The sequence below is a fragment of the Squalius cephalus genome, assembly GCF_949319135.1.
Source record: "Squalius cephalus genome assembly, chromosome: 5".
Classification (NCBI taxonomy): Eukaryota; Metazoa; Chordata; class Actinopteri; order Cypriniformes; family Leuciscidae; genus Squalius; species Squalius cephalus.
The window spans coordinates 41,261,665-41,280,033 of NC_137126.1; the positions used below are offsets into that span (position 1 = coordinate 41,261,665).

At 37.1% G+C, this 18,369-nt stretch overlaps 1 protein-coding gene across 4 annotated transcripts in view; it reads left to right on the forward strand.

The window, feature by feature from the left end:
• Positions 1–18,369, forward strand: part of galnt9 (polypeptide N-acetylgalactosaminyltransferase 9) — a 115,661-nt gene that overhangs the window by 24,252 nt on the left and 73,040 nt on the right. For 2 of the 4 annotated variants that reach the window (XM_079871686.1, XM_079871687.1), the window contains 3 exons: positions 2,069–2,115; positions 2,207–2,282; positions 18,124–18,304. In XM_079871686.1, coding sequence (XP_079727812.1) covers positions 18,138–18,304 — 167 coding nt within the window. In that variant the 5' untranslated portion in view covers positions 2,069–2,115; positions 2,207–2,282; positions 18,124–18,137. Of the gene's footprint in view, positions 1–2,068; positions 2,116–2,206; positions 2,283–6,769; positions 7,636–18,123; positions 18,305–18,369 lie in introns of those variants that run through there. The other 2 variants (XM_079871685.1, XM_079871688.1) reach the window with 2 other exon arrangements.

The window sequence follows — 18,369 nt, forward strand, 5'->3', positions numbered from 1 at the left end:
GTTAGGCTTCTCTCTATTTGTCATTGTATCTATCAATTTATCTTTTTATCTATAGTTCTGCATGTACATCTTTCCATCTTTATCTAGTAGTGTGTGTGTGTGTGTGTGTGTGTGTGTGTGTGTGTGTGTGTGTGTAAAGATTGGAATCATTAAAAAAAATAAAATTAGTTTTGTTATTGAAAGAAGTCTCTTATTCTCACCAATAAATCTTTCCACAAAAATATTAACCATTAAAAACTGTTTTTAACATTGGTAATACAATTTTTTTTCTTAAGCACCAAATCAGCATATTCAAATTATTTCTGAAGGAATATGTGACATTGAAGACTGCAAGTAATGGCCATTGAAAATTGCTTTGCCAAATCTAGTTTGAATTATCCTAATTTGAAAGCTGCTGTGAATGCAAGCGACTGCTAAATTACAGTTTTTCTCGATTGCTTAAACACATTTCTTGAAACTATGCCTCGTATTCTCAAAACTATAAACACAAATCCATAACGTCTCACCCAATTCCCCAAACATCCTATTTTCAGGTCAAAATGAAGCTCTACACTTCACTCCATTCACTCTTACTGAAAAACCAAACTTTGCCCTCAGGCAGGACACACAAGCCCTCAAAATCACACATACTACAACATAGTCTAACGCAAGTTATGTTGCTTGTGGTTCCCCCCCCTCACAAACCTTTTCACATGATGAACACAAAAGACACAACCAATGGATACATTGGCACATTTTTATTCATTCATGTACTACACAGTACAACACACACACAACAAAACAAAACAAACATTTTTTCCCTGTTTTACTTTTTATTCTCTCCTCTAAAAAAATTGTTATGTTTACTTACAGTAAGATGTGTGTGACCATCATATGACAGTAAAAGAGCACACACAAACCTTATTCTAATATGAAAGTGTATTGGAATGGTAAAGAGTGTTGGTAGGTGACAGGAGGGCCTCCACTCAAGGAGACAATATGATGAACACGTCTAAGAATGTTCCACATATGGTTGAAATACCAGCCTAGAAAGATAACATTCTGCGAGTCAAGACTATAAAGGAGAAAGGATGCCCTCACGTCACTGTCACACTCTGTAGCCACTCAGAGTAGACTATTGGAAATGTTTGTCTTTTATTCAGTGATAGAATTTTGTTTGCCACCACTCCTCCCTGAAGGTTCTCAAGGCGACAGTAACCTACTCAAATGTGGCCTTACTCGTAGCCCAGCCTCCCTCATAGTCATACCATTGATAAAGACATGGGCAACTAGAGTGGCTTGAATTTCATCTGAGACTGCTTGTCTTCTTGCCCTTGCCCTTCCTCCTCCTCCTTATCCCTCCTCCATCTCTTCCTTCATGTCTTTCTGGATCCATTGTTCCAAAACTCAAACTGATTTGGGCCCTTTTATCTATCTATTGAAGGATCTGATTGATGTGTGTTCAATTTTGACTCTTAGTGTTTCCACCTGGGTAATTGTGTGCTAACTGAGCTGAAGTTGTGCTGACTCGAGTGAACAATATTGAATGCTAGTGCTTTCTAAATGACAACATGGTGTAGGCAATGAGAAATGAAGGGATTTGTGTGTAGAGTTTTGCAGTGACAGTTCAACAAATCTGACTCATGTGTCAAAACAGGGAATAGTGTTTATAGTTTAGTGAAATGGGTGTGCTTTTTGATAAATGGCATTATGGTTTTGAAAAAATTTGGTTATAGTGTTTAAGCAATTGAGAAAAACTGTAATAAATGTAAATGATACCATACTGTCATTTTATATACTAAAAAAAAACAACAAAAAAAAAACATGGTATTAACACAGTACATGTCCAAAAATCCACATATCATGTGGAGGAAAATGTGATACTAATAACCAAAACGTGTTTCTTAGTTGCAATACGTTTTGTGTAGTCACTTAATTCAACTTCTGTTTATCTAAAATGCTTTCCTCTGCAACAGAAGCAAACCAATAAATAAATGAAAAGCTTAACTTGCTGATTATGCACCTTAAGTACCTGATAAATAGCAGTTAGTCAATTTGCTGATTAATGATATGCTTGTTAATTTGGAAGGACTGTGTAGGAGAGGCCGGTGGTCTGAATTACAGAGGAGCTGCTGGGTAAAGACACATTACTTCAACTTTCCCTTAAGTACTCTTACTCTTTCTCACTCACTCCCTCTCACTCTCTCTCTCTCTCTCTTCTTTTCAGGTCTGGTGTCTGACAACTAGGTGTACAAGGAAAGAATGGCTTCCCCTTGAGCTAGTGCTGCTAAAATCCCTGAAAGGCAAGTGACATTGGCTCTTATAGCTTCTGTGTGGAGCAAAAGCACAAATAAAGCATGTCACTGAGGATCAGCTTGGTGCAGGTATATTTCTATTTTCTCGTCTCGGTGTTGAAGTTCAATAAAATACATGAAAATTGTTACAAACTTTAATCGCCAACAATTCCACAATGTCAACTGCAAAGAAAGTTTTCAATAGCTTTTTCTTCACCCTTCACTTTTAGATTTTTTTTTTTTTAAATGGAATATTGCAGTGTTTATTATGAATGATTTACCTGTAAACAATCCAATCAATTCTTCATGGGCAAAATCAAGCCCTGCCCTATATTTTATTCTTGTTCACGAAGCCGTTTCACTCAAAAATACATGTCACAATAGAGAAGAAAATATAGTTGCAGTTCAAGTTTCATGCCAAATATGTACTATGTCACACACATGTGAACAAAACTGTGGCTCAAAAAAACAAAACAAAAGATGAGCATTACAGACAGATATAAACATTTAAATATTTTACTCAGTATGTTTATAATTTTTGAAAACTGCTGTTATAAGTAATACTACCACAGTAACTGTAGTCGATCGGCACCAATCACATTCTATCTATTGTTTTGGAGAACACGCAAGCATTTCCCAGTCCCATCTGTTTTAGCAGACGTCTTAACAAACCCAATCAGCATTTTCTGTAATGCGATTCACATTAGGCAGGAAAACTAATTAAATTCTGCAAAGACAGCCAGTTCTTGTTTCGCATATGAGAACAAATGACATACATGTCTTAAGCTACAGTAAGGAGAACTCAAGAGTTCACATTTTTATAATAATCCTTAAATGAGGTAAAGGTAAATATATTCAGCTTTCTGTTCATGATGGAGGAATGAGATTCGACAGAAACTCTACATTTCTCCTATGGACTATTAGAAAAAATAGATTTGGGGTGGTTTCAGAGGAGTGTGGCAAGCAGATGTTTATATACACTTGCGATGCAATGTGATTGACAGGATTGGATGAATACATATCTCCTGTACTTTCCAACTCCCTTATTTGTAGGTAGAGGACTATGGTGGCTTTGTAGTTGGTAAAACTGAAATAAACATGAAAGAACGCAGAGGGGAAAAACAGGTGAATCTACAGGATTTCTGAGACTTTTTCTTTATTTTTGAAAGCATCATGGGAAACATTGTTTCAGTTTAACGTTTCAAGTCAACTCTCTCTGACAGCATGCATGCATGAGGATATTACTGAGTGCAGTCTCCTGAGTTTTTCTATCTTTATTCTTTAAATTATTTATTATTTTATTTTGAAGATACTATGTAACCAAGGCTGCATGGTTGCTTTGAGAGGATTAAACTCCAACACCTCCAGGCGAGGTTTGCTCATCATACAGTTTGTGTGAGCGTTTGCAGCTTCCATTCTACAGTCAGACTGGCTGAGTTTAACACAAACAGGGCACGATGGTTTCCTCAACAGCATCTTTTTAACAATTTTTTAGGATTCATATGGCGGATGCCTTTTCACCTGCTCTTGACTTATGACTTATTTAATTAGTCTAGCAATACAGCTGTTGCCTATGAGCATTATATTTGTTGATTCTATCTCAACAGCAGTGTGAGAAACCTTACAAGACAGTAAAATATATCTGTGCCAGCTCACAGTTCCTGCCCTAGCTGCTCTGTAAATAAAAGAGGCGTGCATTGAATACAATTAACCAAGATAAATTCAAATGCTAGTATAATGCATCTGTGGAAAATGAAATTGAATTTGGTGGCCCACTTTACTGTCTAATCAGGTGAAAGCATTCTCTCTCACACACACACATTGGCAATGTTCAAAATGACATATTAGCATAGTGTGTACTTTACATTATACACTGAAAACTGCAGACTATTTTTAAACAGTAAAACACATTTATATACAGAAAATGTGTAAAGAATGTATAATGCAGGAATAGTAAGACTGGTATTTCAAAGTATAAACATTTCACATAGTAGTATGTGGCATCTAGTTTTCATCTAGGAAATGAAACGTGCTTATTCTGCATTTTTAATCCTACTTCGAGTAAAATAAAATATGATCTTTTGACAGTCTAATCACATAATGATTGAAGAAACCGATCACACTTTATAATCACTTCTGGTTCACTTTTCACACTGAAATGGAAAGTCAAGTTGTGTGTATTGCATTATAGGATACATTATTATGTGCAGTGTGCTTTTGCTGAATACTGCACATTGTTGCAAATGTAGTAAGTAAGTTGTCTCATCAGTGTATCTATAAATACAGCAAAAAATGCATGTATGCAGCATTCTATACTGGATAGTGTAAAAATGGTATGCATCGTATATTGGTATGCTATAGCTGACATTGGCATTATTTTCCCTTCTCTTCTTTTATGTCTCTCCATCTGTTCAGCTGCAACTTACCGGATTCATTATTTAGATTGAATCACTGGTCTGGCAAGCATTCAACAGCATGGTGTTAGAATTGCCCGTTGCTTTGTGCACGTGTCGGTCTGCTCATGTGTAAATGAGTGTGCTCAATACTGTTTATATAAAAATGTTAGTTCACCCAAAAGTGAAAGTTCTGTCATAATGTACTCATTGTTTAACACAAATAGAGACATTTTTAATAATGTCTTTTACAAGCAATGGATTTTCTCTTTATATGAATAGGGACTGAACACGTCAAGCTTCAAAAAGGATGGCAGATCACCATAAAAGTATGGTCACATTTACCGTGAATTTTCACATACATAATCCAGTCACTTCAATGGAAACCCACGTGATCGAGAATTTCGTGTGAGGTCAAAATATTTCCCCACGTAGAGTTTGCAACGGATTCAAGTTGGTCAAAGGGATTCGTCTCATATCGCTTGGTTTGAAAATGACTTCTGTGTGAGCTGTGCTTCATACATCACTACAACATTAACAATAGACAATGGACCGAAATTACACTAATGTGAGCGCCAGTGTTGGGGCCAACGCATTATAATTAACACGAGTTACATAATCATATTATCTTTTTCAAATAACTAGTAAATTAACGCATTACTTTTAAATTAAAAACAAAATATCTGAGTTACTTTTTCAGAGTTTCTTTTGTCCTCATGTTAAGAGAAATCAAGAGTAAGTGCAGAAGCGTTGTGTGCGCTGTGCAAACATGACGGTTATTGTAGTAGACTAAATGTGAGCAGGCATTACTCATCTCACTTGCACAATAACAGATTCAGTATTCCTCAACATGAATAAAAACAGTGAAATATTATGCAAGACTGCAAATTAATATATATTAAATAGCCTTAATTGTTAAATTACACAAATATACTTTATGTATTTAATCTCACTATATTTTGCACTTTGGTCCAATTCAACCATACATATAAGCAAAACTTACTTTAGATAAACATAAAATTTGTGTTTCCTTTTTTATAGCTGAAGTAAGATTGTTGGGCTGCATCCGAAATCGCATACATCCTTACTATATAGGCATGTACTAGATGACATGAGAATAAGCCAAGATGAGAATAAGTAATGCAAAAGTAACGTAACACATTACTTTCCATAAAAAGTAACTAAGTAACACAATTAGTTACTTTTCAGGAAGTAATGCAATATTGTTTTGCATTACTTTTAAAAGTAGGCTAACTTTCCCCAACTGGTGAGCTCAACTTAAAAGTATCGTAAAGGTGCTCCACGTGACTGTCCCTGTACCCTGTCTTAAGTTGTAAAATATAAAGTTCTTCCAGGTCAGAGTAAAGTAACGCAAGTGAATGTCTACCGCAACGCAAATGTATTGCCGCTTTTAGCATGATAGGGTCAACTACTTTAAGGATATTTTAAACAAAAGGTTTTTGTAATCCTTTCTAATCTATTTGAGTGTAAATCTATAATGAGGTGATATGACAATAATCCACTTATTTTGTTGATATCCTAACCTCCTCAGATAAATGTGACTTTGTGAGCATATAGCCCACATTGAGTGCATTCTGGCTGACATACTATATTATTTTGCTTTTGTGGTTACAGACACATTTGAAAATGCGTCTCAGAAGACTCAAGTATTTCTTCATGGTAAACAAAACATTTGATAGATGTAGGCTTTAGAAGCTCAAGAGTGCCCTGTGAACGCAAGAAAACAAAAGCACAGGTTGAAAGAACGAACTGGCAAGAGACACAAAGAGAATATATAAAGGACTCAAAATAAAGGAAGACAAGTAAACTTGTCTCGCAGAACATTTTCATTTGTTAATGACCCACTGATTGTATCATTCCTCGGAAATGCCACATTTGCACTTGAGCGTAACATTGAAATCATTATTCTTATACAAACTCTTTGTAATTTAATTGGCCAATCTCCGTGAAAACATTAGAATGTAATCCAACAGCTATCCTCATCATCTATCATATTCCAGCCTTTCATCCCCTCACACAGTGTTGAATATTTATGAGTTTGCCGACGTCACCAGAGCGCTGAGCAGCGCGTGAAAAGCGGGATGTGAGGGAGGGAGCATGCGGGGAGCGCGAGAGAAGAACGCTGCCATGCAAACCATCGCTTGACAGCGTCTTTTCTTTTTTTTTCTTTTTTTACTTCCACCTGCGTTCGTTGCATAAGGATTGTGGATTTCATCTGCCCGGTCATTGAAATCGCTCGTCTTATTTCGATGCCCGAGCGCGATGCATCTTTGCTTTAACAGACGGAGTCGAGTGAAGGATGCTGCACACGGAGGATCGTTGTTTGACATGCACTGACATTTAAAATGAGCCATCTGAACCGTGCACATCTCGTGCATGTCGAGTCATGAGTGCACAGCGTGATTAAACGCATGCTTTTAATCTGAGCATAATCTCCGTAGGCTGCTCTGACACATTTCTAAACGTTTGTAATGGGGGTCAGCACAAGACCCCGAGGCGGTGGGATTTGATTGCAAGCTCTATTACGTGTTTTACTTATATATCATATATACTTGCATCATCATATAGCCTACGCGCGTTGACCAGCTGTTAAGCTTGTGAAACTGCGGCGCGCGCGGGTTGTGTGTGGTGCTGAACGGACAGCTCCCACCACAGCGGATCGTATGGATCAATATTAAGGGTCTGACAGTGTCGCTCTCGGGCTTTAATGGCTGTGGCACGCAAGATCAAAACTCTGCTGACTGTCAACATTCTGGTGTTCGTCGGGATCATCTTGTTCTCGGTCTACTGCAGGATCCAGGACCGATCCGAAGAGCTCGTGCAGATCGGGAGGCTGTCGGATCAGAGACTGCGAGGCAGGAATGCCAAAGTTACGAACTCCTTGGACAGACAGTCCATTCTCAAACGGCTCGAGCGACTAGAAGATGTGGTGTATAATCAGTTAAATGGTAGGTTAGCTTTAATCATCTTTGACTTTCATTAATAAGTCATTCCCATGAATTATATAATGCATAATAAATCAGTGTTTTATGGACATTAAGATATTTAATCTAGATTCACACTTTGGATTTTATTGTGAAATTTACAATGAGTGAATACTTTAAATGAGACTTTTTATCACATGACAATTCATTTAGACAAGTTTATGATGCAATAAACATGGCAGGAAGATCAAGACAGGATAAAGTGCACATAACCTATCAATATATATCAATCAAAGTGTTAGCACACTCCGTCCTAACTGGTTAAATGTAACGATATATTAAGCATTTTATGATTTCATAATTTTTTATTTTTATGTTATTGACGAAATATAAAGTGCTATGGGAAATTAGATAAAGGACAGTGTAAGGGCTCATTACCTGATTGTAACAGTATTTTGTTCTGTGTCTCTAACTCCAAGCATGTTGAGGGGTTTCAGAGATGTTGCTCTGAAAGTATTCTTGCTTCTCTGTTACATTATAACAGCAACTCTCTTGGACTTGAAGTTGTACACATTATGTGAGAAGAGGATCGTTTTTAGACTGTTTATTTATGTATTTATTTTGACAGCAAAAAGCAATTCAAGAAATTGAAGCAATGAATCAGAATGGAAATAAATATTAAAATTTTTCTAAATTTTCCAATCATGGTTGAGGAAAAATTGCAGTATTCACAGATATATGTCCATATAAAATCTGCAGAATTCCACTGAATTAGACGCTGCGTCATTCATAAAATTCAACACATTTTTTCCTCTCTGTGTTCATGTATATTTGGTTGCATGATTATGCTTTTAGCTACCGATAAGAATGAAGAACTCTCAGATTTCTATATATTATTATACTATATATAGTATATTTTACCATTTTAATATCCATTCCACATAATCCCACAGATTTTACCCCAAAAACAGTGCAGAAAAAAAGAAATTGTCCTTCTACGATCTTGCTTCCCTTGCAGGTGAATCTGTTCTTGCCATAACCACTGTTGTCCTCTCTCTTCTGAGTTCTCTTCTTAGAATATTGGAGCCCATTTCCTCAATCATTATGTTCTTAGACCATAGAACATTTTCTTCCAGAAAACATCTGAAGGTCATAGTTCACTATCCTAAAAAGGTCTGTTAAAAGACCTATCACTCTCTTTTTGCTTTTCTTTAGTGCATCTATTTGATCTGATTTTTATTCCGTAAGACCGCCACCATTTGTGTATAAAGGGGGTCACTCTGTCAGTTAGAATTATCCATCTTGCATTTGGAGGAAAGCCAAGAGGCACTGCTTTACAAAAATAAAAAAAAAAGCCCTCTAATGTACCCTACTGATTGAAAGGGCTTTCATTCTGCACAAGTGCCACCACATATTTCTCCCGGAGGCTTTTCCACTCTGTAGAATTCACCAGTCTGTCACAAATCTTCTCGATGTTGGGGCCGTTATACATTTTATTTTGACACATATTTATCTGATGCGCATAAAACGTGCCGACTGTATGTGCTATTGAGACTGGAATTGGTTTTCCCTTGATGTTTTTTACATTTCTGTTGCCGTATTTGCTTCCAATGTTGATTTGAAGTAATTGTCAATTTTTCTGTTGTTTATTGTCTTGACAATGAGACCCAGAGGATTACGCCAAGGTCCGATTGGATTTCTAGGACTCAGCGAGTTTTACAAGAAAGCAGTAATTGTCTGGCTGTTGATGGCGCCCTCATCCCTTGAAACATCTTCGCAAATATGCAGTAAATGTTTGTATGAGCATTACTTTGATGAATAATTTCCCAGAGAACATATAAAACATAATCATTGACAGTGCTTCTGGTTTGAGATGGACAGATGAATCATCATTTACAACCCCCAACGTTCATTAAATGAGAATCATAGTACCTGTTTTTATTGAAAGGGCATTGGTGGGTGGCAAAATTGCAACTGAACTTAACAGCCAGGGATCATCATGCATTGTATTGCATGTAGTTGTGACCAATTAAGGTGTGACCTGACTGAATGGACCATATTTTGACATAAATGGATGATTTTTGTCACAGTACCCTAATTAGTTTGAAAGTATACTGTACATGTTTGTGGTAAACAAGCAGTTTAATTTTGTTTTGTAAGATTTTTGAAGCATATCCAATAGCATAGAGATTCTTATATAGTTGCTCTATTACTGTGCATTTACAGATGTTCATGGCCAGTTTGTATATGTGATATGTTTGTGATAAGAGAGAACTTAAGTCATACTGTGATGTTCATCATTCTTCTGTAGGATTGCTTTACTCAACTAAATCTGACCTTGAGGGATGCAGGATGCAAAGAGAGCCATTCAGGGATAGACAGTTGGTCCTCTCTGGCAGAGTTGTTTAGAAATGCTGGGTTATTGTGAAAAGACCCTTTATCTGACTGCTATAAAAATGCAGAGCTATGAGAATGTGCAATTAGCCCCTTGATTAGGCAGCAGATCTACCGTGAGCATTACCGCTAAAGTGTGCTTAATTTCTACAGCTGTAGTTCGGTTTACCTTCGCAAACACAGATGCGTTAGACTGAACCGATTTCTGACTGGGAAGTGATATAAACAGAGAAAGCTACAATACCATTCAAAAGTTTAGGTCGGTGCTAAATATTATTATTATTTTTTAGAAGAAGTCTATGCTCACCAAGGCTACATCTATTTCATCAAAAATACAGTAAAAAATAGTAATATTGTGAAATATTATAATGTAAAGAAAAAAAAAACTTTTCTTAAAGGATTAGTTCACTTCAGAATAAGAATTTCCTGATAATTTACTCACCGCCACGTCATCCAAAAGAAAAGAAAACATTCCAAGATTTTTCTCCGTATAGTGGACTTCAACGGGAACCAACGGGTTGAAGGTCCAAATTGCAGTTCCAATGCAGCTTCAAAGGGCTCTACACGATCCCAGCCGAGGAATAAGGGTCTTATCTAGCCAAACGATCTGTCATTTTCTATAAAAAAAAGAAACATTTATATACTTTTTAACCACAAATGCTCGTCTTGCACTAGCTGTGATGCGGCACACATTCCGAAATCACGTTGAAAGGTCACGTGTGACATATGCGGAAGTACCGACCTAGTGTTTACAAAGCGAACGTCCAAAGGCTAAGTCAAACACCCTTTACAAATAAATAAAAGGTAAAAACAATGATTTTGAGATCTTTGAAAATTAGTTTTTCACCCCACCCTACATTTTCCGGCCTACGCCTGACCTTTCCAACGTGATTACGTAATGCATGAAGTCCTGGACGTGCAAGATGAGCATTTGTGGTTAAAACGTATATATATATTTGATTTTTTTTTTTATAGAAAATGACAGATCGTTTGGCTAGATAAGACCCTTATTCCTCGGCTGGGATCGTGTAGAGCCTTTGAAGCTGCATTGAAACTGCAATTTGGACCTTCAACCTGTTGGTTCCTGTTGAAGTCCACTATATGGAGAAAGATTTTGGAATGTTTTCCTCAAAAACCTTAATTTCTTTTCGACTGAAGAAAGAAAGACATGAATGTCTTGGATGCCATGGGGGTGAGTAAATTATTAAGTGAGCTACTCCTTTAAAATATAATTTATTCCAGTGATGACAAAGCTAAATTTTCAGCATCATATACTCCAGTCTTCAGAGTCACATGATCCTTCAGAAATTCAAATGTGCTGATTTGGTGGTCAAGAAACATGTCTTTCTATTGGTATCAATGTTGAAAACAGTTACTCAATATTCAATGACTCTGATCGGATCGGGAGCACAAAAACTTAATCGGGAAATCCACAGAAAAACTAACTTGGCACTTAGATGCAGCTTCTGTGTACTGTATATGGCGTATCACACTGCGTGGGAGCCCCCTATAGGGTTGAGGCTGTGGTGTAGGTGTTACGTATGCCATGCATCTATAAAAAGTATGACCGCCCCGACATTGTTCTGATACAGAGTGCTGGTACTATGGATAATGTAATTTCCCTGGCTCTAGTCATTTAGAGTTAGAATGAAATCCAGGGGAAGAAATTAGAATATCAATAAACTAACTTCTTGCTCCCAGTATACAAGTTAATTGAGATTACAGATAGGATTTAAATGTTGTTGTTTTTTTACAAACGTTTTTATAATTTGTTTCATAAAATTATATGACATAATTTCTGGGTATAAATCAGCCTTTTGAGTAAGTATTTCACCACCATCGATGCTTCATGACCTAGCACATTTTACTGTCTGATGCATTGACAGGGGACTCTAAGGGGACTGTCCAATCCTGCCTTTCATGTCCCCTTAACCACATTTTCCTCATGAATATTTATGCTGCACTAGCATCAGTTTTGACATGAATTCATGTATTCATTCAGCTCCCAAATTACCTCAAAAAGGAGTCTTATCCTGGAATCCATAAAGGGTCAGTAAGACTTTTTTGTTCAAATCTTGTTACATAATTTAAAGCAATTCTGAGTAAAAGTGCATCAGGCCTGAATGCTGCCAGAGCACTTTACAAGAAAGCGGGAGATAAACTTGACTGGTAGTATCACAGATGGATGACTGAAGACCTCCACAAACACAGTGGATTAAACCATACTGGTTAAGCCAGTTATTTATATAGGCCTAAATTTTGGCACGATCTGTTGATGTAGGATGTTATGGTGATTCGTAAAAAGACAATGGGCATTGGGACGCAAGAATCGATCGTTTTATCTCGTATAGTGGACGACCACCTACGTCGCGTCTTTGATGCTTTACGACGTCCCGACAGAAAGACTAGCATGCTTCATTTTTTTCCCGTCCTCCACAATGTGTTCCGTCAAATAAACTTTTCTGAAGTCCCAATTCTCAGATTTTTCTTCTGAGATAAAGACTTCATGACTCCTTTCAGCAGAGATCTCAACAGTGTCTCAGATTGTGATCACCTTTGCCAAGAGAACAAAGTCTGCACTCAAAAGTGAGAGGTTTCAGTACGAGCGCCAACATTTCTCATGAAATTCTTCTAAGATTTAGGCTATGCTATCCACATTCTACTTTTTTTATTTCTGTACTGTTATTATATCAACATACAGTACCAATGGTCTCCTTTATTTATATTCTTATTTCTCTTAAGTAACTTCAGAAGAGACATCTGAGAACTGGTTGATACTTAATGAAACTTAAACTGACAACTCAATTAAGTCTAGTGAGCTATCAAACAGTAACCTCTAAGCAAAAAGGAAAGTATTCCTCTGGGCTGGGATCTGTATTCTGGTTGTCAGGACTGTAAAACTTATCATGAGTAATTATTATTCATGATTTCATGATTTCATGATTCTGAACTGCCTAAGAAGAACTGCACAGAATATGCTTAAAAGAAAGTGGAATTGGAGCTATCTGTCATGAAATTCAAAGCTTTTTGCAAAAAAATAGCTAACAGTATCCATTCATAAGCCATTTCTCAAAGACAGACTGCCGAGCAGCCTGTTAAAATAATGAGTCTGGAAAGTCCAGTCCATTACAGAGAGAGAGAGAGAGAGTGTGTTACTCTATCCCTCCAAACAGAGTATCATGAATTTCAGGCACACATCCTTCACTTTTTCAAAAAAGTCCTATATTTTTATTTCCTTTATTATTATATTCCTATTATTCCTTTTTCCTTTACTTTTTTAAAATAAACAAAAGTGTTTTACACTGTAAAAAGTGAATAGTAGGATCAACTTAAAAACATTACTTCAATTGGTAACACCTAAAGAAATTAAGTTTTCTCAACTTAAATGATCACGTTTTATCGTGAAAAATCTGATAATTTAAGTTGAGAAAACTTAATTTCTTTAGGTGTTACCAATTGAAGTAATTGTTTTAAGTTGATCCAACTGTTCACTTTTTACAGTGTATTGAATGCATGAAATTTGCAATTAAATATTCCATCAGCCATGTTGAATAATTTTATGATTAAAAAACATTATTTACTATTCATTACATTGGGCATACAATTCATTTGTATACATTTCTAAATGCAAAATAAATTGTCAGTTAACAGTGCTTTGGTCAGATTTTCCATATAAGAAGTCTGTAAATTGTATATGTGTCCTAATATGTGCAACCTCATTAAACAATAGTCCCTTTCACACAGCAATCCTGGTAAATTACCGTAAAATTGCCTGAGCGACTTTACCGGTAAATTCAAAAATGTGCTGTTCATACCATTAACAGACCATGCACACATCACTTCCAAAATACCGGTAAACTCTGCGATGTCATTAACCGAAAGTGACCTCTAAAGTTGTTGACAAATCTCTTCATCCGCCCGGACGAGGAGAAGTGCTTTAGTTTCGGTATCACTCCAATTTGAAGACATTTGTAAACAGTGCTGAGTAAACGCATCATATGCGTCGTAATTTTATGAATGGCCCAGAGCCGTTGCTCTTTTAACAGCTTCTGATTGGCCCAAATCACTTCTTACATCAGCGCATTCTGACCTCTTACCTGCAAAATACCGGTAATCTTCATTCCGCGTTCACACAGCACATATACCGGTAATTTACTAATAATGTTACAACTTCCCTTAGCCTACTGGTAAATTGACGGAACCAATTTATCAGTATTTGAAAAGGTCCTGTTCACACATGATCTGTTTTCGGTAATTTACCAATAAATACTGTATGTGTGAAAGGGGTACTGTTTCTTGTTTGTTGCTTTTTTTAAAATGTATTTCATAAATTTGTGTAATTATGACATTTCTTTTCATGTAGAGCTGAAAATAGAAACAGAAACAGTGCTAATGGTTTAGAAGCAACTGCCGATTAGTTTCTAGATTTGTAAACTAGAAACGCACAAATCACCAGTCTCTATCATGCCCTTTCCATTTGGAGGATGAAATAATGGTAAGAGGGCTATAGGTTGTTTTTTTTAAGAGGTAAGAAAACAGAATAATTGCTAGTCCACAAACAGAGCCTGTTTCCTTTGGTCTTTGTAACTTAATTTCTTCAGCTCACTGTAATCACTGCTGTCTCTTTACAGCCTTCAAAGCATATTATTATCTGAGCACACACGCATGCACACGCGCATTTACATAGACAGTGGTTAATAGCATCTCTGAGCTGAACAGCAGCTAAAACACAATCTCCTTTGCCAAATGTATTAGCAGCCACGAAAATAATCGGAGAAAGTCAGTTAGCTAGTTAGTTTGGAGTTTGAAATACCCTACGTCTACTTTCATGGAGGCGTTTGCTATATTGCCACTTTCAAACGATGAAGACTTGGGCTTGAATTGATACAATAAAACTGCCATCATTACTGTCCATATCACTGTTTACAAGTACTGAGGAAGCCTCTGGAGCTGAATTTCAGATATGGTAATGGTCGTTTAGTTTCTGGCATGTGCTGTAAGTGGTAGACCAATGACAACAGACTGGGCCATCTGACCAATCAGAGCAGAGTAGGCTCTCGGAAAGGAGGGGTTTAGAGAGACCGGATCCTTGATCAAGCCATTTTAGATACTGTGAGAAAAGAGGTGATCCTGCAATGTATATTTTTATTTGTTAGTCTTAGACGGTTTAAGATGGTCTAGATCAGGGCCGCCGATCCTGCTGCTGGAGGGCCACTTTCCTGCAGAGTTTAGCTCCAACCAGCACTAAAACACTTGCCTGGAAGTTTCTAGTGAGTCTGAAGACCTTGACTAGCTGTTTTAGGTGTGATTTGTTGGAGCTAAACTCTGCAAAACACCAGGAGCAGGTTTGGACACCCCTGGTCTAGATGGTCTCCCAGCCTGGCTAAATGGGTGTTCTTATTGTCTAGACCAGGGATGGGCAACTTCGGTCCTGGAGGGCCACTGTCCTACAGAGTTTAGCTCCAACCCTGAAAAAATCACCTGCCTGTAATTTTCCAGTAATCATGAGGACCTTGATTAGCTTGTTCAGGTGTGTTTGATTAGGGTTGAAGCTAAACTCTGTAGGACAGTGGCCCTCCAGGACCGAAGTTGCCCATCCCTGGTCTAGACCCTGATCTAACTCCCCTATCTGCAATTTTCTAGTAACTCTGAAGACCTTGATTGGCTGGTTCAGTTGTGTTTAATTAGGGTTGAGATAAACTCTGCAGGGCAGTAGCCCTCTAGGACAGGATTTGAGAAACCCTGGTCTATATGGTCTCAAAGCCTGGCCAAATTGGTTTTCAGTTTGTTTAGTTGGCTGTCCAGCACTTGACAAGTGACCAATATCTTTTTAACCATCAAACCAGCTTAGAATTTTTTTAACTGTCTTGCTTTTTTGTTTTTCAGCAGAGAGATATGTAAGCAATGGCATTGTGTTGCTTTGTTGGTCTATAACATATATGCAGTTTGAAAAATTATGATATTATGTTTCACCTCAACATTTTGCATTGTATTAGCAGACCACTGCATTAAGTCACTGTGATATGCAGTTTCTCTCTGCCATAGACAGCTGGCTCTCAGGGATTAGTGTCAAAATGCCAGGCCGCTATGTAATAGAATTCTCTCAAAACAGCCAACAGAGGCAGCCTTCGAGACAATGGAAATAACAATGACAGTGAAAGAGACACAAACCCTCAGACGGTTTCAGAGAGACATTACAATTTCAGCTCAAGCTTGCCAGAACACCTATGATGCAAGAACTCAGACTCCAAGTCAAGTCAATGCTCTGGGAGGTCACGACTGCCAGAAAGAGAGACAGACCTGGAATATTTAATGTAGATCAGCTGGGATCCAGCCATTTGTGGTTGCTTTATAGGGTTCAGGTTGGAATAGGGTTTAATGCTGCACCAACTGGTATTTGTGGAACAGCCTGGTTTGGGTTCCAAAACACAATCTGTACATTCTGTTGCCAAGCATGGTGACCCCCCCAGAGCCAAACCATCCCTTCTCAAAAATCACTCGGAATTTCTTCAATTTCATGTTTGTGAAAGGAAAAGCTTATGATCAGGGAAGCTTTTTACCTGGTAGACAAGGTTTCAAATGTGTGGTATTGAGAAACATAAACAGTCTAGCCATAATGAGCTGACATATTTTTCCACAGTTAAAGGTTGTCCTTACGTATGCTGCTTTTAAGTGCTTCCCGTCAGTGTTATTTTACTATTACTAGTATACATTAAAGATCTGAACAAGCTTTTATTTTTATATTTTTTTTATTTACTTTTTATTTAGTTTTTAATTTACTTTGTATTAGGCATTTTTATGTGCTTTGGCATTTTTATTAGTTTTCTGTTTAGCTTAAAGCTTTTTAGTTTTCGTATTTATAATACTTAAACTTATTTTATATCAGTAAGTTGCCAAGGCATTTCTAATCTAATCTAATCTTTAAATTTGTATGTTTATTTCAATCAACTAAACATTTTAAATAATTTTTGTTTTAGTTAATTATGACAACACTGCCCCTGGTTTCCTACTTGGGATTGTTCATTTATGTATTTATGTGTTATATACGCACTGTCACTTAGTATACACTAATTGCTTATTGTTTTCAGAAAACAAGAACCACAGCAATATGATTAAAGACACAGATGTTTAATAAATATGTGTATGTGTATCAATAACATTGGGAAATAAACTCCTAGTTTATTAGCTTATTGTAGTATGTTTGCCAAGCTACGTAGAAACATTGTTATAGAATGTAAGGTTATATAAATGCTTTGACTGATATTGTGCAGCAGCTTAGAACATGCTACATTTTAATTATTAATAAAAAAATAAAAAAATAAAATTCAATGGCACAGTTTATGAAAAAAACAAGTAAAATATAGTCAGCTACCAGATATTTCCCTCTTTCAGTGTAGTCCCAGTTTAGAAACACTTTGTAATTCAAGGCTTTAAAACGAACATCCTTGGATCATACACTTATTTCTGAATCTTGATAGAATTTTTATGTAGCTGTTAATAATTTAGTGAAACATATAATTTTGCTCTTTTAAATGTCAAATTGAAACGGCATCTTTAATGGATGTTACACATTTCATCCCTTTTAAAGAGCACGGCAAAGGTTTAAATCTAGACTTTTGAATAACGCCAATTATTCTGACCAATGATTCTGATAAGGACAACCATCTGGCATTCACTATCTGGTATAATGGATACATTCTGTACAATTCTTCTTTGTCACATTCTTTCAAATACTACACAGTATTTGATGTGCCCTGTGCCGGAAACAACCCTCGCATCAATCCCATTCTAATTAGCATAGAGCGAGAGGATAAATTAGACCTGAATTTCCAAAGGCAAAGAAGTCTTACTCTGCACTGACAACCCTTTAAACACAGTTCACTCGCTTTCCACCTTTTCCCCCTGGGAGATCTGTATGAAAGAGGTGACATAAGGCGAAGGTGGTGTCTTGGTGTCCAACATCCAATTATCGCCCATACTCTTGTTTCAGCAGTTGTGATTTGCATGTCACTGGTGGGTACTCCCACAGTAATGAACCCAGTTTTGCTTTACAATACTAATGGGATATGTTGACCTTTGTCATGTCAACTGAAGTCAAACATCTTTTCTGCTTTGCAGGTCTAGCCAAACCCATGGGATTGGTGGAGGGTCCTGGAGGTCTAGGACAGGGTGGTGCAGCTGCTACGCTGGGGGAGGACAGCCGAGAGAGCGAAGGGAGGTACGAGGAGTACGGCTACAATGCTCAACTGAGTGACCGCATCTCCTTGGACAGGAACATTCCGGACTACAGGCCGAAAAAGTGAGTATGATGCAATGTCTTTAAACACAAAACATGCCCTTGGAGGTTGAGATAAGAATAGACGT